Raw genomic sequence first — 22,330 nt, forward strand, 5'->3', positions numbered from 1 at the left:
AGTATTCCCAGTGTCCACAGTTCCCTCCCAATGTTCCCAGTGCTCCCAGTGCCCCCTACTGTTCCCAGTGCTCCCAGTGTTCCCAGTTCCCTCCCAGTGTTCCCAGTTCCTTTCCCAATGTTCCCAGTGCTCCCAGTGCCATTCCCAGTTCCCTCCCAGTGCTCCCAGTGCCAGGCCGGGCACTCACTGCTGTCACAGGGACAGAGGGGACAGAGGGACAGAGGGACAGAGGGACAGAGGGGACAGAGGGACAGACGGACAGGGGGACGAGGGGACAGAGGGACAGAGGGGACAGAGGGGACAGAGGGGACAGAGGGACAGAGGGACAGACGGACAGAGGGACAGGGGGACAGAGGGGACAGAGGGGACAGAGGGACAGAGGGGACAGAGGGACAGAGGGACAGACGGACAGAGGGACAGAGGGGACAGGGGGGACAGAGGGACAGAGGGGACAGAGGGACAGAGGGACAGAGGGGACAGACGGACAGAGGGACAGGGGGACAGACGGACAGAGGGGACAGAGGGACAGGGGGACAGACGGACAGAGGGACAGAGGGACAGAGGGACAGGGGGACAGACGGACAGAGGGACAGAGGGACAGAGGGGACAGACGGACAGAGGGACAGGGGGACAGACGGACAGAGGGACAGAGGGACAGGGGGACAGAGGGGACAGGGGGGACAGAGGGACAGAGGGGACAGAGGGACAGAGGGGACAGAGGGGACAGAGGGACAGAGGGGACAGAGGGACAGAGGGACAGGGGGACAGAGGGACAGAGGGACAGAGGGACAGGGGGACAGAGGGGACAGAGGGACAGAGGGACAGAGGGGACAGAGGGACAGAGGGGACAGAGGGACAGAGGGACAGGGGGACAGAGGGACAGAGGGACAGAGGGACAGAGGGGACAGAGGGACAGACGGACAGAGGGGACAGAGGGACAGAGGGGACAGAGGGACAGAGGGACAGAGGGACCGAGGGGACAGAGGGACAGGGGGACAGGGGGACGAGGGGACAGAGGGACAGAGGGACAGAGGGACAGGGGGGACAGAGGGACAGAGGGACAGACGGACAGAGGGACAGAGGGACAGGGGGACAGAGGGGACAGAGGGACAGAGGGGACAGAGGGACAGGGGGACAGAGGGGACAGAGGGACAGACGGACAGAGGGACAGGGGGACAGAGGGGACAGAGGGACAGAGGGACAGAGGGGACAGAGGGGACAGAGGGACAGGGGGACAGAGGGACAGACGGACAAAGAGCCTTTGTCCCGGCCGTGCCAGGGGGGACGGGGGGGGGGGACACGTGACACCGACCGGGGGTGGGGACAGGGGACACCGGGAGTGGGGGATGGGGTCTGCAGTGTCCCCTTGGGATGGGATTTGGGATCCCCCCTCGTGTCCTGGGATTTGGGGTCCCCCCGTGATCCAGGGCTGGCATTTGGGGTCCCTCCTCGTGTCCTGGGTTCAATTTTGGGGTCTCTCCCCCTCCCCCCTCCCCCCCCCCCCCCCATCCCGGGTTGTTCTCAGCCCAACCCCCCCCCCCCCCCCCCCCCGCCCATCCCCCACCCCCTAATCCCGGCACAAAGCGGCTTTGATGGCATCAAAGGGACCCTTGTGCGACACCGCCACCCCCTCGGTGTCACCTCCCCCCCGTGTCACCCCCTCGGTGTCACCCCCTCGGTGTCACCTCCCCCCCCCGTGTCACCCCCTCGGTGTCACCGCCACCCCCTCGGTGTCACCTCCCCCCCGTGTCACCCCCTCGGTGTCACCCCCTCGGTGTCACCTCCCCCCCGTGTCACCCCCTCGGTGTCACCGCCACCCCCTCGGTGTCACCTCCCCCCCGTGTCACCCCCTCGGTGTCACCGCCACCCCCTCGGTGTCACCTCCCCCCCCGTGTCACCCCCTCGGTGTCACCCCCTCGGTGTCACCTCCCCCCCGTGTCACCCCCTCGGTGTCACCGCCACCCCCCGGCTCAGGGGGCCCGGGAAGGGGCGCTGGGATCTCCTGGAAATTCCAAATTTACACCTGGAGACCCCAAATCCTCACCTGGAGATCCCAAATCCTCACCTGGAGACCCCAAATTCACACCTGGAGACCCCAAATCCTCACCTGGAGACCCCAAATTCACACCTGGAGACCCCAAATTCACTCCTGGAGACCCCAAATCCTCACCTGGAAACCCCAAATTCACTCCTGGAGACCCCAAATTTACACCTGGAAACCCCAAATCCTCACCTGGAAACCCCAAATTCACTCCTGGAGACCCCAAATTTACACCTGGAAACCCCAAATTTACACCTGGAAACCCCAAATTCACTCCTGGAGACCCCAAATTTACACCTGGAAACCCCAAATCCTCACCTGGAAACCCCAAATCCTCACCTGGAGACCTCAAATCCTCACCTGGAAACCCCAAATTCACACCTGGAGACCCCAAATTCACACCTGGAGACCCCGGATTTACACCTGGAAACGCCAAATTCACACCTGGAATCCCCAAATCCGCACCTGGAACCCCCCAATTCACACCTGGATGCCCCAAATTCGCATCTGGAGCCCCCAAAATGGGGCTGGGGGTTTTGGGGGAACCCCAAAGTTGGGGACGGGGTTTTGGGTTTGGGGGTCCCAGTGGAGGTCTTGGGAATTGGGGATCCCCAAAACTGGGGCTGGGGGTCGTGGTCACGAGTTTGGGGTCCCCCCAAAATGGGGCTGGGGGTGGGTCCCGAATTTGGGGCTGGGGTCCCCCCAAAATGGGGCTGGGGGGGTCCCGCTTGTGTCTCTGGTTTTGGGGTCCCCGTTGTCACTTTGGGGTCCCCGCACTGCGACAGTTGTGGGGGGTCCCGATATGGGGGTCCCGGTATCGGTTCCATTCCCGGTTCCGGTTCCCGGTTCCATTCCCGGTTCCATTCCCGGTTCCCGGTTCCGGTTCCCGGTGCCATTCCCGGTTCCCGGTTCCGGTTCCCGGTTCCGGTTCCCGGTGCCATTCCCGGTTCCGGTTCGGCCGCGGTGCGGTCCCGGTTCTCTGCCGGCCCAGTTCCAATCCTCGCTCTTGGTGCGGTCCCGGTCCGGTTCCGCTGCGGTCCCGGTGCGGTTCCGCTGCGGTCCCGGTGCGGTCCCGCTGCGGTCCCGGTCCGGTTCCGCTGCGGTCCCGGTCCGGTTCCGCTGCAGTCCCGGTGCGGTCCCGGTCCGGTTCCGCTGCGGTCCCGGTCCGGTTCCGCTGCAGTCCCGGTGCGGTCCCGGTCCGGTTCCGCTGCGGTCCCGGTCCGGTTCCGCTGCGGTCCCGGTGCGGTTCCGGTCCGGTTCCGCTGCGGTCCCGCTGCGGTCCCGGTCCGGTTCCGCTGCAGTCCCGGTGCGGTCCCGGTCCGGTTCCGCTGCGGTCCCGGTCCGGTTCCGCTGCGGTCCCGCTGCGGTCCCGGTGCGGTTCCGGTGCGGTTTTAATGCGGTCGCGGCACGGTGCCAGGTCCGATACCCGCAGTCCCAGTGCAGTCCCGGTCCGGTTCCGCTGCGGTCCCGGTCCAGTCCCGCAGTTCCAGTGCAGTCCCGGTGCGGTACCGCAGTCTCCGTGAGGTCCCGGTCCGGTTCCGCTGCAGTCCCGGTTCAGTCCCACAGTCGCGGTGCGGTCCCGGTTCCGTCCCAGTACAGTCCCGGTTCCATCTCGGTCCGGTGCTGGCTCAGTCCCGGTTCCATCCCGGTTCCGTCCCAGTTCCATCCCGGTTCGGTCCCGGTCCCGGTCCCGGTTCCGGTTCCGGTTCGGGGCCGGAGCCGGGCCGGGATTGGTTGGCCCCGCGCCACCGGCCCCTCCCCGGTCCCCGCCGCTAAAACCGGGCCGGGCGGTGCCGGGCCCGCTGAAACCGACCCGAGCAGCCATGGGCGAGTGCCGGGGGTGAGCGGGGGGCGACAACGGGGGGACAACAGGGGACAGAGAGGGGACAGGGAGGGGACAGAGAGAGGACAGAGAGGGGACAGAGAGGGGACAGAGAGAGGGGACAGAGAGGGGACAGGGAGGGGACAGAGAGGGGACAGAGAGGGGACAGGGAGGGGATGGAGAGGGGACAGAGAGGGGACAGAGAGGGGATGGAGAGGGGATGGAGAGGGGACAGAGAGAGGGGACAGAGAGGGGACATGGAGGGGACAGAGAGAGGGGACAGAGTGGGGACACCGAGGGGAAAGATAAGGGGACAATGAGGGGACAGAGAGGGGACAGAGAGGGGACAGATAAGGGGACAATGAGGGGACAGAGAGGAGGGACAAAAAGGGACAGCAGGGGGACACCGGGGAGACAGCGAGGGGACATCGGGGATAGGGAGGATAAAGGGGATGGAGGGGACAGCGGCGACATCGCGGGGACAGCGGGGACAGAGGAGACACGGAGGTCCCAAGGTGGGGTCCTGGGTGACCCGGGTGTCACCAGGAAAGATCTGGGGGGGAGGGGGGACACAGAGGGGGGTGACAATGGCCAGGGAGTGACATTTGGGGACCCGGGTGTCCCCAATGTCGCCGTGTCCCCGCAGGCTCCCGGCTGTGGCCATTGTCGCGCTCCTGCTGGTGGCCACCGCGACGGCCGATGGTGAGGGGGCGGTGGGGGAGGGGATTTTTTTGGGGGGAGGGGTCCCGCGAGCCCAGGGGTCACCTCCGTGTCACCCCGGTGCCATCCCCCCTGTCCCCGGTGTCACTCTGGTGTCCACCCCCGATGTCACCCCCGGTGTCCCCCCGATGTCCCCCCCGATGTCACCCCCGATGTCACTCTGGTGCCACCCCCGATGTCACCCCCGATGTCCCCGCAGAGCCCTCGGGTCCCCTGCAGGTGGCGCTGTCGGCGGAAGGACAGACCCCAGGTACGGGGTGGGGGAGGGGACCCCAAATTTTTGGGGGGGGGGGGAACCAAGGTGAGGGGGGGAGGGTTTGGGGACTTTGGGGACACGGCGGGTGATGAGTGCCCTGTGTCCGTCTGTCCCTGTGTCCTTTTGTCTGTCCCCCCTGTCCCTCTGTCCCCCTGTCCCTCTGTCCCTCTGTCCCCTCTGTCCCCCTGTCCCTCTGTCCCTTTGTCCCCTCTGTCCCCCTGTCCCTCTGTCCCTCTGTCCCCTCTGTCCCCCTGTCTGTCCCTCTGTCCCCTCTGTCCCCCTGTCCCTCTGTCCCCGTCTGTCCCTCTGTCCCCCTGTCCCCTCTGTCCCTCTGTCCCCTCTGTCCCTCTGTCCCTCTGTCCCCTCTGTCCCTCTGTCCCCCTGTCCCCTCTGTCCCTCTGTCCCCTCTGTCCCTCTGTCCCCTCTGTCCCCTCTGTCCCTCTGTCCCCCTGTCCCCTCTGTCCCTCTGTCCCTCTGTCCCCTCTGTCCCTCTGTCCCCTCTGTCCCTCTGTCCCCCTGTCCCTCTGTCCCTCTGTCCCCTCTGTCCCCGTCTGTCCCTCTGTCCGTCTGTCCCAGACCCCGCTGGTCCCGCCAAGCTGGAGGCGTCGGGAGAGAGTGAGTGGGGGAGGGGGACCCCAAAAAATCCTCCTGACCCCCCCTTTGGGGACCCCAAAAATCCCCCGGGAACCCCAAAAAAACCTTCTGGAACCCCAAAATCCTCCTCGGGGACCCCAAAATTTCCCTGACCTCTTCCTGGGGACCCCAAAAACTCCTCGGGGACCCCAAAATTTCCCTGACACCCAAAATCCCTCGGGAACCCCCAAAAAACCTCCCAGGATCTCCAAAATCCTCCCTGGGAACCCCAAAAAAACTCCAGGGATCCCCAAAATCTTCTTTGGGAACCCCAAAATCCTCCTGACCACCCCCTGGGGACCCCAAAAATCCCTCGGGAACCCCCAAAAAACCAACCAGGAACCTCAAAGTCCTCCCTGAGAACCCCAAAAAATTCCTCGGGGACCCCAAAATTCTCCTGACCCCCCCCCCCCCCCCTCCCCGCCCGCTCCCCCCAGGTGATCTCAGCACCTCGGCGCACCTGGGCAAAGGTAGGGACCCCAAAAATGGGGATGGGGATCCCAAAAATGGGGATGGGGATCCCAAAAATGGGATCAGGGATCCTAAAAATGGGCACGAAGACCCCAAAAATGGGAACCGGGCCCCCCAAAATGGGGAGGGGGACCCCAAAAATGGGATCGGGGACCCCCGAACTGGGAATGGGGACCCCAAAAATGGGATCAGGGATCCTAAAAATGGGGATGGGGATCCCAGAAATGGGATCAGGGACCCCAAATATCGGATGGGGACCCCAGAAACGGAGATGGAGAACCCAAAAATGGAATCGGGGACCCCAAAAATGGGGAAAGGGATCCCAAAAATGGGGATGGGGATCCCAAAAATGGGATCGGGGACCCCAAAAATGGGGATGGGGATCCCAGAACTGGGAATGGGGACCCAAAAAATGGGGATGGGGATCCCAGAAATGGGATCAGCGACCCCAAAAATGGGGAAGGGGACCCCAAAAATGGAGAACGGGATCCCAAAAATGGGGATGGGGATCCCAAAAATGGGAAAAGGGAACCCAAAAATGGGGTGGGGGATCCCAAAAATGGGGACGGGGACCCCAAAAATGGGGACGGAGAACCCAAAAATGGGATCGGGGACCCCAAAAAGGGGGATGGGGACCCCAGAATTGGTGTGGGGGATCCCCAAAAACGGGCTGTGGCCAGGTGTGACGTCACTCGCCTTCCCGGGGTCCTCGGTGGCCACGGACCCCCGGGACCCCCCCCCGGGGGGCGACTCCGGATCCGAGAGCGGCGCGGTCAGAGGGGACCCGGCGGGGGGGGGACCCCCAGGTGAGGGGGGCTCGGGTTTGGGGAGGGGGCTCTGGGATTGGGGGAGGGGTCTCTATGGAATTTGGGGCGGGGTCTGGATTTGGGGAGGGGTCTCTGGGATTTGGGGAGGGGTCTCTGGGATTTGGGGAGGGGTCTCTGGGATTTGGGGAGGGGTCTCTGCGGGATTTGGGGAGGGGTCTCTGTGGGATTTGGGGGGCGGGGTCTTTATGGGATTTGGGGAGGGGTCTCTGGATTTTGGGGAGGGGTCTCTGGATTTTGGGGAGGGGTCTCTGCGGGATTTGGGGAGGGGTCTCTGGATTTTGGGGAGGGGTCTCTGCGGGATTTGGGGAGGGGTCTCTGGATTTGGGGAGGGGTCTCTGGGATTTGGGGAGGGGCCTCTGGAATTTGAGGCGGGGTCTGTGTGGAATTTGGGGAGGGGTCTCTGGATTTGGGGAGGGGTCTCTGCGGGATTTGGGGAGGGGTCTCTGTGGGATTTGGGGAGGGGTCTCTGGATCTTGGGGAGGGGTCTCTGGGATTTGGGGAGGGGTCTCTGCGGGATTTGGGGAGGGGTCTCTGGATTTTGGGGAGGGGTCTCTGCGGGATTTGGGGAGGGGTCTCTGGATTTGGGGAGGGGTCTCTGGGATTTGGGGAGGGGCCTCTGGAATTTGAGGCGGGGTCTGTGTGGAATTTGGGGAGGGGTCTCTGGATTTGGGGAGGGGTCTCTGCGGGATTTGGGGAGGGGTCTCTGGATTTTGGGGAGGGGTCTCTGCGGGATTTGGGGAGGGGTCTCTGGATTTGGGGAGGGGTCTCTGGGATTTGGGGAGGGGCCTCTGGAATTTGAGGCGGGGTCTGTGTGGAATTTGGGGAGGGGTCTCTGGATTTGGGGAGGGGTCTCTGGATTTGGGGAGGGGTCTCTGCGGGATTTGGGGAGGGGTCTCTGGATTTTGGGGAGGGGTCTCTGGGATTTGGGGAGGGGTCTCTGCGGGATTTGGGGAGGGGTCTGCATTTGGGGAGGGGTCTCTGCGGGATTTGGGGAGGGGTCTCTGGATCTTGGGGAGGGGTCTCTGGGATTTGGGGAGGGGTCTCTATGGAATTTGGGGCGGGGTCTGGATTTGGGGAGGGGTCTCTGCGGGATTTGGGGAGGGGTCTCTGGATCTTGGGGAGGGGTCTCTGCGGGATTTGGGGAGGGGTCTCTGGATTTTGGGGAGGGGTCTCTGGGATTTGGGGAGGGGTCTCTGTGGGATTTGGGGAGGGGTCTCTGGATTTTGGGGAGGGGTCTCTGCGGGATTTGGGGAGGGGTCTCTGGATTTTGGGGAGGGGCCTCTGCGGGATTTGGGGAGGGGTCTCTGGATTTGGGGAGGGGTCTCTGCGGGATTTGGGGAGGGGCCTCGAATTTGGGGCGGGGTCTGTGTGGAATTTGGGGAGGAGTCTGGATTTGGGGAGGGGTCTGTGTGGGATTTGGGGAGGGGGTCTCTGGAATTTGGGGCGGGGCCTCTGCGGGATTTGGGGAGGGGCCTCTGGAATTTGGGGCGGGGTCTGTGTGGAATTTGGGGCGGGGTCTCTGTGGGATTTGGGGAGGGGCCTGTGTAGGATTTGGGGAGGGGTCTCTGTGGGATTTGGGGGGCGGGGTCTTTATGGGATTTGGGGAGGGGTCTCCGTGTCCCCCACCGTCCCCTCCCCCCCAGGTCCCAGTCCCGATGTCCCCTCCCAGTCCAGCGAGTCCCAGGAGGGTGAGACCCCCGGGGGTCCCCAGAGCCCCCAGACCCAAATCCTGACCCCAAATCCTGATCCTGGGGATCCCCAAATCCCCCAGACCCAAATCCTGACCCCAAAGTCCCCAGACCCAAATCCTGACCCCAAATCCTGATCCTGGGGATCCCCAAATCCCCCAGACCCAAATCCTGACCCCAAATCCTGGTCCTGGGGATCCCCAAATCCCCCAGACCCAAATCCTGACCCCAAAGTCCCCAGACCCAAATCCTGACCCCAAATCCTGGTCCTGGGGATCCCCAAATCCCCCAGACCCAAATCCTGACCCCAAAGTCCCCAGACCCAAATCCTGACCCCAAATCCTGGTCCTGGGGATCCCCAAATCCCCCAGACCCAAATCCTGACCCCAAAGTCCCCAGACCCAAATCCTGACCCCAAATCCTGGTCCTGGGGATCCCCAAATCCCCCAGACCCAAATCCTGACCCCAAAGTCCCCAGACCCAAATCCTGACCCCAAATCCTGGTCCTGGGGATCCCCAAATCCCCCAGACCCAAATCCTGACCCCAAAGTCCCCAGACCCAAATCCTGACCCCAAATCCTGGTCCTGGGGATCCCCAAATCCCCCAGACCCAAATCCTGACCCCAAAGTCCCCAGACCCAAATCCTGACCCCAAATCCTGGTCCTGGGGATCCCCAAATCCCCCAGACCCAAATCCTGACCCCAAAGTCCCCAGACCCAAATCCTGACCCCAAATCCTGGTCCTGGGGATCCCCAAATCCCCCAGACCCAAATCCTGACCCCAAAGTCCCCAGACCCAAATCCTGACCCCAAATCCTGGTCCTGGGGATCCCCAAATCCCCCAGACCCAAATCCTGACCCCAAATCCTGATCCTGGGGATCCCCAAATCCCCCAGACCCAAATCCTGATCCTGGGGATCCCCAAAGTCCCCAGACCCAAATCCTGATCCCAAATCCCAACCCGGGGGGGTCCCCAGAGCCCCAAGACCCAAATCCTGACCCCAAATCTTGACCCCAAATCCCCCAGACCCGAACTGACCCCAAATCCTGACCCCAAATCTTGACCCCAAATCCCCCAGACCCAAATCCTGACCCCAAATCCTGATCCTGGGGATCCCCAAAGCCCCCAGACCCCAAAACCCAACGCCCCAGAATTTGGGGTCCCCCAGCTCAGTGGTGCCTCGTTTTTGGGGTTCCCAGTTTTTGGGGTTCCCCGTTTTTGGGATTCCCAGTTTTTGGGGTTCCCCATTTTCAGCTTCCCATTTTTGGGATTCCCCATTTTTGGGATTCCCCGTTTTTGGGATTCCCATTTTTGGGATTCCCCGTTTTTGGGTTTCCCATTTTCGGGGTTCCCAGTTTTTGGGGTTCCTCATTTTTGGGATTCCCAGTTTTTGGGATTCCCAGTTTTTTGGGGTTCCCCATTTTTTGGGTTCCCCGTTTTTGGGGTTCCCCGTTTTTGGGATTCCCCATTTTTGGGGTTTCCCATTTTTGGGGTTCCCCATTTTTGTGATTCCCAATTTTTTGGGTTCCCCATTTTTCGGGTTCCCAGTTTTTGGGGTTACTCATTTTTAGGGTTCCCAGTTTTTGGGGGTCCTCATTTTTGGGATTTTCAGTTTTCGGGGTTCCCCATTTTTGGGATTCCCAGTTTTTGGGATTCCCCGTTTTTTGGGTTCCCCATTTTTGGGATTCCCAGTTTTCGGGGTTCCCCATTTTTGGGATTCCCCGTTTTTGGGGTTCCCCATTTCCGGGCCTAGCCCTGACCTTGTCCCCAGGTGGGGAGCGAGACCTGGACTCCGAGGAGGCGCTGGCGGCTCAGGGTGACACAGGGGACAATGGGGGGGGGACACTGGGGGGACAATGGGGAGGGACAGAGGGGACATGGGGGGACAATGGGGGGACATTGGGGGGATTTGGGGGGACACCAGGGGGACAGTGGGGGGGCAATGGGGACAATGGGGGGACATTGGGGAGGGACAGAGGGGACACTGGGGGGACAATGGGGGGACATTGGGGACACACTGGGGGGACAATGGGGGACACTGGGGACATTGGGGGGACATTGGGGACACACTGGGGGGACAATGGGGGGACAGAGGGGACAATGAGGGGACATTGAGGGGACAATGGGGACACCGGGGGGACAATGGGGGGGCACTGGGGACATTGGGGGGACAATGGGGGGACACTGAGGGGACACTGGGGACAATGAGAGGACACTGGGGGGACATTGGGAGACAATGAGGGGACAATGGGGACGTTGGGGACACACTGGGGGGACAATGGGGGGGCAGAGGGGACAATGAGGGGACAATGGGGGATTTGGGGGGACATTGGGGGGACATTGGGGACAATGGGGGACACCAGGGGGACAATGAGGGGACACTGGGGGGGACACCAGGGGACAATGGGGGACAATGAGAGGACATTGGGGACATTGGGGGACAGTGAGGGGACACTGGGGGACATTGGGGGGACAATGGGGGACATTGGGTGGGGTGACACGGTGGGGACACTGGGGGGGAGGTCACGGGGGTGGCTGTGGGGACAGAGGTGACACTGCCGGGGTCAGGGTGACAATTCCGAGGACATGGGTGACAGGAGGTGACAATTCCCATGTCACGGGTGACAACAGGGGGACAATTTTGGGGGACACAGGTGACAATTTCGAGGACACGGGTGACAATTTGGGGACACAGGTGGCAGTTTTGGGGACACAGGTGACAACCCCGCTGTCCCCTCGCAGGGATCTGAGGTGGCCGCTCCCGATGGATTCTCCCGTGGGACCTTCCCCGCTGTCCCCTCGGTGTCCCCTCGGTGTCCCCACCCTGGGGGGACCCTGGGGGTGGCCGGACCCCCCCTGGTGTCCCCTCCTGGTGTCCCCTCCTGGTGTCACCCGCTGGTGTCCCCTCCCCCAATAAAGTCACTGCAGAGACACCAGGGGTGTTGGGGAGGGGTGGGGACACGGGGGGGGGGACATTGTGGGGACATCACTGGGGACACTGGGGGGACATCATTGGGGACACTGGGGGGACATCATTGGGGACATTGGGGGGACATTGGGGACACTGGGGGGACATTGGGGACACTGGGGGGACATTGGGAACATTTGGGGACATTGGGGGGACATTGGGGAGGGGATAATGGGGGGACATTTGGGGGACATCATTGGGGACATCACTGGGGACACTGGGGGGACATTGGGAACATTTGGGGACATTGGGGGGACATTGGGGAGGGGATAATGGGGGGACATTTGGGGGACATCATTGGGGACATCACTGGGGACACTGGGGGGACATTGGGGACACTGGGGGGACATTGGGAACATTTGGGGACATTGGGGGGACATTGGGGACACTGGGGGACATTTGGGACATTGGGGACATCACTGGGGACATCACTGGGGACACTGGGGGGACGTTGGGGACACTGTGGGGACACCGGGGGTGACACTTTGGGATTGTCCCTCCCTGTCCCCACCTGGGGCGGCTCCGTCGGACCCCAGGAGTCCCCAATGGGGGAAGGTCCCGAAAAATTTGGGGTTCTGGTTCAAATGGGGGCTCCCGACCCCAAATCCCAAATCCTGTTCCCAAAATCCCAATTCCTGACCCCAAATCCCAATTCCCGACCCCAAATCCCAATTCCCGACCCCAAATCCAGTTCCTGACCCCAAATCCCAATTCCTGACCCCAAATCCCAATTCCCAACCCCAAATCCAGTTCCTGACCCCAAATCCCAATTCCTGACCCCAAATCCCAAATCCTGTTCCCAAAATCTCAATTCCCAACCCCAAATCCCAATTCCTGACCCCAAATCCAGTTCCTGACCCCAAATCCCAATTCCTGACCCCAAATCCCAATTCCCAACCCCAAATCCCAATTCCCCACCCCAAATCCAGTTCCTGACTCCAAATCCCAATTCCCGACCCCAAATCCAGTTCCTGACCCCAAATCCCAATTCCCAACCCCAAATCCCAATTCCTGACCCCAAATCCCAATTCCCAACCCCAAATCCCAATTCCCGACCCCAAATCCAGTTCCTGACCCCAAATCCCAATTCCCAACCCCAAATCCCAATTCCTGACCCCAAATCCCAATTCCCGACCCCAAATCCCAATTCCCGACCCCAAATCCCAATTCCCAACCCCAAATCCATGGGTTTTCCCCCGAGTCCCCCTGGAATTCCCGGAGCCGAGGGGTTTTTTTGGGATCTGTATGTGGGGAGCTCAGCGGCCTTGGGATCCCGTCCGTCCCATACGGGAATCCTGAATTTTCCCGTCACGTTCCCACCTGGAATCTGGACTCGTTCTCCTATGGAATTCTGACATGTTCCCATATGGAATTCTGGGCTTGTCCCCCCTATGGAAACCCAAAATATTCCCCTATGGAATCCGGACACATTCCCAGGTGGAATCTGGACTCGTTCCCTTCGGGAATTCCGACATTCCCGTGTAGAGTCCAGCCATTCCCACACGGAATCCCGACACGTTCCCCTATGGAATTCCGACGCGTTCCCGTATGGAATCTGGGCTCGTTCCCCTATGGAATCTGGGCTCGTTCCCCTATGGAATTCCGACACATTCCCGTATGGAATCTGGGCTCGTTCCCATCTGGGATCTGGATATTCCCACATGGAATCCCGACACGTTCCCCTATGGAATTCTGACAGGTTCCCCTATGGAATCCCAAAACATTCCCATGTGGAATAGGGGCTCATTCCCCTATGGAATTCTGACAGGTTCCCCTATGGAATCCCAACATTCCCGTCTGGAATCCCAACACATTCCCATACGGAATTTGTGCACGTTCCCATACGGAATTTGCGCACGTTCCCCTATGGAATCCCTACATGTTCCCCTATGGAATCCCAACATTCCGGTCTGGAATCCCAACACATTCCCATACAGAATCCCACCACATTCCCCTATGGAATTCTGTCTCATTCCCCTATGGAGTCCCAACACATTCCCGTATGGAATCTGGGCTCGTTCCCATCTGGGAACCGGACATTCCCACGTGGAATCCCGACACGTTCCCCTATGGAATTCTGACAGGTTCCCCTATGGAATCCTGCGCATTCCCACGTGGAATTCCAACACGTTCCCCTACGGAATTCTGACACATTCCCCATGGAATCCTAACAGGTTCCCCTATGGAATCCCAACATTCCCGTCTGGAATCCCAACACATTCCCATACGGAATTTGCGCACGTTCCCCTATGGAATCCTGACACGTTCCCATGTGGAATCCTGACATTCCGGTCTGGAATTCCAACACGTTCCCATATAGAATCCCGACATGTTCCCCTATGGAATCTGGTCTTGTTCTCATCTGGGATCTGGACATTCCCGTCGGGAATCCCGATACGTTCCCCTATGGAATCCCGACACATTCCCCTATGGAATCCCGACATTCCAGTCTGGAATCCCAACACATTCCCATACAGAATCCCCACACGTTCCCCTATGGAATTCTGACTCATTCCCCTATGGAGTCCCAACACATTCCCGTATGGAATCTGGGCTCGTTCCCCTATGGAATCCTGACAGGTTCCCCTATGGAATCCCGACACGTTTCCCTATGGAATTCTGTCTGATTCACCTATGGAGTCCCAACACATTCCCGTCTGGAATCCCAACACATTCCCATACGGAATTTGTGCACGTTCCCCTATGGAATCCTGACACATTCCCCTATGGAATCCCAACACATTCCCATACAGAATCCCACCACATTCCCCTATGGAATTCTGTCTCATTCCCCTATGGAGTCCCAACACATTCCCGTATGGAATCTGGGCTCGTTCCCATCTGGGAACTGGATATCCCCCTATGGAATCCCAACACGTTCCCAAATGGAATCTGGGCTCGTTCCCCTATGGAATTCCGACACATTCCCATATGGAATCTGGGCTTGTTCCCATCTGGGATCTGGACATTCCCACGTGGAATCCCGACACGTTCCCCTATGGAATTCTGACACGTTCCCATATGGAATCCCGACTCGTTCCCCTATGGAATTCCGACACGTTCCCGTATGGAATCTGGACTCGTTCCCGTATGGAATTCCGACACGTTCCCGTATGGAATCCGGACTCGTTCCCATATAGAACACCGACACATTCTCATATGGAATCTGGACTCGTTCCCGTATGGAATTCCGACACGTTCCCGTATGGAATCCGGACTCGTTCCCATATAGAACACCGACACATTCTCATATGGAATCTGGACTCGTTCCCGTATGGAATTCCGACACGTTCCCGTATGGAATCTGGACTCGTTCCCATATAGAACACCGACACATTCTCATATGGAATCTGGACTCGTTCCCGTATGGAATTCTGACACGTTCCCCTATGGAATCCCGACTCGTTCCCGTATGGAATCCCAACATTCCCGTCAGGAATCCCGACTCGTTCCCGCGCGGGATCTGGGTCCTTCTCTCGTGTAAAAATCCCAAATTCAGTTCCGGGGTCGTTGCTCCCAATCCCGAGGTCCAGGGAGAAATCCCAGAGCGGAGGCAGAGCGGGAAAATCCGGGAACACCAAACCGGGAGCGGAAAGAATCCCGGTGGGATCCCCCCCCCCCCCCCAAGATTCCAGCAGGATCCTCCCAAAATTCCACTGCAATTTCCCCAAAATCCGGCAAGATCCCCCAAAATTCCAGTGGGTTCCCCAAAAATGCCAGTGAGATCCTCCAAAATTCCAGCAGGATCCTCCTAAAATTCCAGTGAGATTTTCCCCAAAATTCCAGCAGGATCCCCCCAAGATTCCAGCAGGATCTTCCCAAAATTCCAACAGGATCCCCTAAAAATCCAGTGAGATTTCCCCAAAATTTCAGCAGGATTTCCCCCAAAATTCCAGAAGGGAGTCGGGAATAAAAACCAGGAGCACCCAGAGCAGGAATTGGAGAGGTTGGGATTGGGGCTTTGGGGTCCTGTGGGATTTTTGGGATCCTCTTGGATTTCGGGATCCTCTTGGATTTTGGGGTCCTGTGGGATTTTGGGGTCTTGTAACACTGCCAGGTTTTGGGGTCCTGTGGGATTTTTTTGGGGATCCTCTTGGATTTTGGGGTCCTGTGGGATTTAGGAGCACTGCCAGGATTTTGGGATCCCATTGGATTTTGGGGTCCCACTGGATTTTGGGGTCCTGTGGGATTTTTTTTGGGATCCTCTTGGATTTTGGGGTCCTGTGGGATTTAGGAGCACTGCCAGGATTTTGGGATCCTGTGGGATTTGGGGACACTGCCAGGTTTTGGGGTCCTGTGGGATTTTTTGGGATCCTCTTGGATTTTGGGGTCCTGTGGGATTTTGGGGTCCCACTGGATTTTGGGGCACTGCCAGGATTTGGGGTCCTGTGGGATTTTGGGATCCTCTTGGATTTTGGGGTCTTGTGGCACTGCCAGGTTTTGGGGTCCTGTGGGATTTTTTTGGGATCCTCTTGGATTTTGGGGTTCCCCTTGGCTTTGGGGGTCTCATGGCAGCGTGAGGTTTTGGGGTCCCATTGGATTTTGGGGTCCTGTGGGATTTCGGGTTCCCATTGGATTTTGGGGTCCTGTGGGATTTCGGGGAACCATCGGATTTTGAGGCACTTCCAGTTTTTGGGGTCCTGTGGAATTTTGGGATCCTCTTGGATTTTGGGGAACCATCGGATTTTGAGGCACTTCCAGATTTTGGGGTCCTGTGGGATTTTGGGGTCCCATTGGATTTTAGGATCCCACGGGACCCACACCGCCAGATTTTTGGGGTGCTGTGGAATTTTGGGGTCTGGCAGAATTCCCAGGATCCCGTGGATTTTGGGCTGTTTCAGGATTTTAGGTGCTGACTTTTTTTGGGGATATTTTGGGATTTGGGGATCCCTGGGTTTTGGCTCCTGCAGATCCCAGATCTCTGGATCCCACGGATCCCCCTTTTCCCGGCTCCGACCCCGGGAATTTTGGGATTTGGGAACAGCTCGGGAGCACGAGAACTGAGGGATCCTCCGGGATCCTCCAGGATGCTCTGGGATTTTTTTGGGATCCTCTGGAATTCCTTGTGATGTTCTGAGATTTTTTGGGATCTTTTGGGATCCTTCAGGATGCTCTAGGATGCTCCAGGATTTTTTTTTTTTTTGGGAATCTTTGGGATCCTCTGGGATGCTCCAGGATTTTTTGGGGGATCCTCTGGAATCCCTTGTGATACTCTGGGACGCTCCAGGATTTTTTAGGATCCTCCAGGATTCCGCGGGATTTCCTGGAATTCTCTGGGATCCTCTGGGATGCTTCAGGATTTTTTTGGGGATCCTCCATGATTCCCCAGGATTTCCTGGAATTCTCTGGGATGCTGCAGGACTTTTTGGGATCCTCTGGAATCCTTTGTGAAGCTCTGGGATCCTCTGGGATTTTTTTGGGATCCTCTGGAACCCCTTGTGATGCTCTGGGACGCTCCAGGATTTTTTTTGGGATCCTCCAGCATTTCCCGGGATGCTCTGGGATTTCCTGGAATTCTCTGGGATGCTCCAGGACTTTTTGGGATCCTCTGGAATCCCCTGTGATGCTCTGGGATTTTTTGGGATCCTTCAGAATCTTTTGGGATCCTCCAGGATTCCCCCGGGACGCTCCACGATTCCCCACAATTCCCTGGGACGCTCTGGAATCTCCTGGAACGCTCCGGGATTCCCCCAGGACGCTCTGGGATGATTTGGGATCCTCCAGGATTTCCTGGAATTCTCCAGGATTTCCCGGAATTCTCCAGGATGCTCCGAGGGCAGCGGCGGCTCCGGGATCCGTGCGAAGCAGGAGTCGCTTGAGGCTTCCTTCCCTTTTTGGGATCTTTTTTTGGGATCCTTTTTCGGAATCCTTTTCTCAATCCTTTTTTTTTTTTTTTTTCCCGGGATCCAGTCCCTGTCCCTGTCCCCATTCCCAGTTTTTTTTGTTTTTTTTTTTTTTTTTTTTTTTTTATTTTAGGACACGGCCGGGTCCTTGGGCGTGGGCGGCCTCGGGCCCGGCAGCAGCGCGGGATCCTCGGGATATTCCTCGGGATATTCCTCGGGATATTCCTCGGGATATTCGTCCCCGTCAGGGAAACACGGCCCCTCCCCCAGCTCGAAAAAAATGGGAAGATCCCCGGATCCGACGTCGACGGCGCTGGAATCCACCAGGAAAAGGGGCTGGACTGTGCAGGGCACCAGCTGCTTCCCTGGAAAAATGGGAATTTGGGATTGGGAATGTGGGATTGGGATTGGGAATGTGGGATTGGGATAATCCGCTGTGCAGGGCACGGGGCGCTTCCCTGGAAAAATGGGAATTTGGGATTGGGAATGGGGGACTGGGAATGGGGGATTGGGAATTTGGAATCAGGTTTGGGAATGTGGGACTGGGAATGGGGGATTGGGAATGTGGGATTGGGAATTAGGGATTGGGAATGGGGGATTGGGAATGTGGGATTGGGAATTAGGGATTGGGAATGGGGGACTGGGAATGGGGGATTGGGAATGTGGGATTGGGATTGGGGGATTGGGAATATGGGATTTGGAATGTGGGATTGGGAGTGTGGGATTGGGATTGTGAATGGGGGATTGGGATTGGGGGATTGGGAATATGGGATTTGGAATGTGGGATTGGGAATGTGGGATTGGGATTGGGATAATCTGCTGTGCAGGGCACTGGGTGCTTCCCTGGAAAAATGGGAATTTGGGATTTGAAATGTGGGACTCGGAATTTGGGATTTGGAATGTGGGATTAGGACTGGGAATATGGGATTGGGAATGGGGGAATGGGATTTTTGAACTGGAAATTAGGGATTGGGATAATCCACTGTGAAAGGCACCGAGAGCTTCCCTGGAAAAATGGGAATTTGGGATTTGGAATGTGGGATTGGGAATTAGGGATTGGGAATGTGGGATTGGGAATGCGGGATTAGGATTGGGAATGTGGGATTGGGATAATCCACTGTTCAGGGCATCAGGTGATTCCCTGGAAAAATGGGAATTTGGGATTGGGAATGTGGGATTGGGATTTTGGGAATGTGGGATGGGGAACGTGGGAGAGAGAATGTGGATGGAATGTGGGATTGATTGGGAGGGACAGGGAATTTCTGGGATGGGCAGCAGGGAACATTTGGGAAGGGCAGGGATAATCCCAGCTCCGGCTGGAATTCCAGGGAAGGGCTCTCCCATCCAATCCCAAATCCCAATCCCAAATCCCAATCCCAATCCCAACATCACTATAAACCAAATAACAATCCCAATTCCGGAGTCTCCCATTCCCCAAATCCCAAAATTCCCAAAATTCCCACTGGGAATTCTGGAGTCTGCCATTCCCAAATCCCAAAATTCCCACTGGGAATTCCGGAGTTCCTGACTCCCAAAATTCCCACTGGGAATTCCGGAATCTCCCCTTCCCCAAATTCCCAAAATTCCCACTGGGAATTCCGGAGTCTCCCATTCCCAAAATTCCCAAAATTCCCACTGGGAATACCGGAGTCCCCGGCGCCGGGTTCACTCTCCGTCGGCTTTTGCTGCTCCTGGGATGAGAGGAGATCCTGGATCTGCCGGAATTTTGGGAATTATTGCCATTTATTCCATGTTCTTACGGATTTTAAATCCCAAACCCAGCCCCTGCTCATCCAATTCCCATCCCAGAAATTTTCCCCATTCCCATCCCATGGAATTCCCAGGAATTTCCCCCATTCCCAAGGAAATCCCCAGAAATTTCCCCCATTCCCAAGGAAATTCCCAGGAATTTCCCCCATTCCCAACCCAGGAATTTCCCCCATTTCCATCCCATGGAATTCCCAGGAATTTCCCCCATTCCCAAGGAAATCCCCAGAAATTTCCCCCATTCCCATCCCATGGAATTCCAGGAATTCCCCACATTCCCAACCCTGGAATTTCCCCCATTCCCATCCCATGGAATTCCCAGGAATTTCCCCCACTCCCAACCCTGGAATTTCCCCCATTCCCAAGGAAATTCCCAGGAATTTCCCCCATTCCCAACCCAGGAATTTCCCCCATTCCCATCCCATGGGATTCCCAGGAATTTCCCCCATTCCCAAGGAAATTCCCAGAAATTCCCCCATTCCCATCCCATGGAATTCCCAGGAATTTCCCCCATTCCCAAGGAAATTCCACGGAATTTCCCCCATTCCCATCCCCTGCGATTCCCGGGAATTTCCCCCATTCCCATCCCATGGAATTCCCCGGAATTTCCCCCATTCCCAAGGAAATTCCCAGGAATTTCCCCCGTTCCCATCCCAGGAATTTCCCCCATTCCCATCCCATGGAATCTCCCCCATTCACCGGGATTTTTCCCAGTGGGAATTCCCCGATCCTGACTCCATCCCCGCCCCAGAATTCCCCAAAAAAATTCCCGGAATTCCGAGCTCACGCTGGCCAAGCTGCTGTCCAGGTCTGGCAGGGTCACATCGGGAACGGCCACGGATGGGCTGAAGAGCTGCCGGGAAAAACCGGGAATGGGATTTGGGAATGCTGGAATTCCCAGGGAATTCCCAAAATTCTCCATGCCTGGGAATGCCGGGATTACCCGGGGAAAAAAAATCCAGGATCCCAAAATTCCCTGAGCCGGGGAATGTCGGAATTCCCAGGAAAAAAAATGACAGGATCCCAAAATTCTCCAAATCTGGGAATGCCAAAATTCCTTGGATCCCAAAATTCCCTGAGCCTGGGAATGTTGAAATTGAAATTGTTGAACAATTCCTGGAACATTCCCAGTGGGAATTCCCAGCACAGGGAACAATTCCCAGTAGGAATTCCCAGCACAGGGAAAAATTCCCAGTGGGAATTCCCAGCACAGGGAACAATTCCCAGTAGGAATTCCCAGCACAGGGAACAATTCCCGGAACATTCCCAGCACAGGGAACAATTCCCAGTGGGAATTCCCAGCACAGGGAACATTCCCAGCACAGGGAACAATTCCCAGTACAGGGAACAATTCCCAGTAGGAATTCCCAGCACAGGGAACAATTCCCAGCACAGGGAACAATTCCCAGTAGGAATTCCCAGCACAGGGAACAATTCCCAGCAAAGGAAACAATTCCCAGTGGGAATTCCCAGCACAGGGAACAATTCCCAGCACAGGGAACAATTCCCAGTGGGAATTACCAGCACAGGGAACAATTCCCAGCACAGGGAACAATTCCCAGTGGGAATTACCAGCACAGGGAACAATTCCCGGAACATTCCCAGCACAGGGAACAATTCCCAGCACAGGGAACAATTCCCAGTAGGAATTCCCAGCACAGGGAACAATTCCCAGCACAGGGAACAATTCCCAGTAGGAATTCCCAGCACAGGGAACAATTCCCAGCACAGGGAACAATTCCCAGTGGGAATTCCCAGCACAGGGAACAATTCCCAGCACAGGGAACAATTCCCAGTGGGAATTACCAGCACAGGGAACAATTCCCGGAACATTCCCAGCACAGGGAACAATTCCCAGCACAGGGAACAATTCCCAGTGGGAATTCCCAGCACAGGGAACATTCCCAGCACAGGGAACAATTCCCAGCACAGGGAACAATTCCCAGTACAGGGAACAATTCCCAGTGGGAATTCAGGGAACAATTCCCAGTACAGGGAACAATTCCCAGTGGGAATTCCCAGCACAGGGAACAGTTCCCAGTGGGAATTCCCAGCACAGGGAACAATTCCCAGCACAGGGAACAATTCCCGGAACATTCCCAGCACAGGGAACAATTCCCAGTGGGAATTCCCAGCACAGGGAACAATTCCCAGAACATTCCCATCGGTAAACCCCCCCACCCCCCCATTCCCAGTTTCCCGACGTCTCCCGGATTTTTTTTAATTTTTGATTCTCCCCCCCCCCCCCACCCCACCCCGTGAGCGACGTCGGGAATTCCGGGATGTTTTTTTTTTTTGGGAATGCTGACGTCGAGCAGGGCGGTGTCCATGCTGAATCCGTGGGTGCTCAGCATCGCCTGCAGATTGTCCAGGCTGGAATCGATCGTGTCCAGGTGCTCGCTGAGCTCATTCCTGCTGGGAAAAACGGGAAAAAAAAAACAAACAAACAAAACAAAAAACGGGGATGGGAAAGAGGGAAGGACACAAAAAAAAAAAAAAAAGGGAATGGGGAAAGGGAATGGGGAAAACGGGAATGGGGGAATGGGAAAAGGGGGGGGGATGGGAATGGGGGAATGGGAAAAACGGGAATGGGGGAATGGGGAAAGGGAGGGAATGGGGAAAATGGGAAAAGGGGGGAATGGGAATGGGGAAAATGGGAGTGGGGAAAATGGGAATGGGGGAATGGGAATGGGGGAGTGGGAATGGGGGAATGGGAAAAGGGGGAATGGGAAAAGGGGGAATGGGGAGAATGGGGGAATGGGGAATGGGGGAATGGGAATGGGAAAAACGGGAATGGGGGAATGGGGAAAGGGAGGGAATGGGGAAAATGGGAAAGGAATGGGAATGGGGAAAATGGGAAAAGGGGGGAAATGGGAATGGGGAAAACGGGAATGGGGGAGTGGGGATGGGGAAAATGGGAATGGGGGAATGGGGGAATGGGAATGGGGAAAATGGGAATGGGGGAGTGGGAATGGGAATTAGGAGTGGGGGAATGGGAGAATGGAGATCCGGAATGGGAAATGGGAACAGGGATGGGGAACTGGGAAGGGGAATGGGAACTGGGAATGGGAACGGGGAACTGGGAACGTGAATGGGGAAGTGGGAATGGGAACTGGGAGTGGGATCAGGAATGGGATCGGGAATGGGATCGGGAAGGGGGATGGGGAACAGGATCAGGAATGGGAATGGGGATCGGGAATGGGAACGTGAACGGGAACCAGGAATGGGAACTGGGAATGGGAACAGGAACCGGGAATGGGAACTGGGAATGGGAACGGGAACCAGGAATGGGA

General features: G+C 57.6%; 2 protein-coding genes across 4 annotated transcripts in view; both read right to left on the reverse strand.

Annotated features, from left to right (window-relative positions):
- The window catches only part of MROH1 (maestro heat like repeat family member 1), an 84,241-nt gene extending 80,375 nt beyond the window's left edge, over positions 1-3,866 (reverse strand). The window contains exons 1-3 of the mRNA XM_062515153.1: positions 2,803-3,866; positions 2,402-2,464; positions 2,234-2,296 (exon numbers count right to left, since the gene is read on the reverse strand). Coding sequence (XP_062371137.1) covers positions 2,234-2,296; positions 2,402-2,464; positions 2,803-3,866 — 1,190 coding nt within the window. The remainder of the gene's footprint in view (positions 1-2,233; positions 2,297-2,401; positions 2,465-2,802) is intronic.
- Positions 3,867-17,011: 13,145 nt separating this feature from the next.
- The window catches only part of HSF1 (heat shock transcription factor 1), a 52,697-nt gene continuing 47,378 nt past the window's right edge, over positions 17,012-22,330 (reverse strand). For all 3 annotated transcript variants that reach the window (XM_062492538.1, XM_062492545.1, XM_062492553.1), the window contains exons 10-13: positions 21,347-21,449; positions 19,825-19,890; positions 18,916-18,985; positions 17,012-17,635 (exon numbers count right to left, since the gene is read on the reverse strand). In XM_062492538.1, the coding sequence (XP_062348522.1) occupies positions 17,400-17,635; positions 18,916-18,985; positions 19,825-19,890; positions 21,347-21,449 (475 nt within the window). In that variant the 3' untranslated portion in view covers positions 17,012-17,399. The remainder of the gene's footprint in view (positions 17,636-18,915; positions 18,986-19,824; positions 19,891-21,346; positions 21,450-22,330) is intronic.

This window comes from Cinclus cinclus, chromosome 1 (assembly GCF_963662255.1).
Source record: "Cinclus cinclus chromosome 1, bCinCin1.1, whole genome shotgun sequence".
NCBI classification, from domain to species: Eukaryota; Metazoa; Chordata; class Aves; order Passeriformes; family Cinclidae; genus Cinclus; species Cinclus cinclus.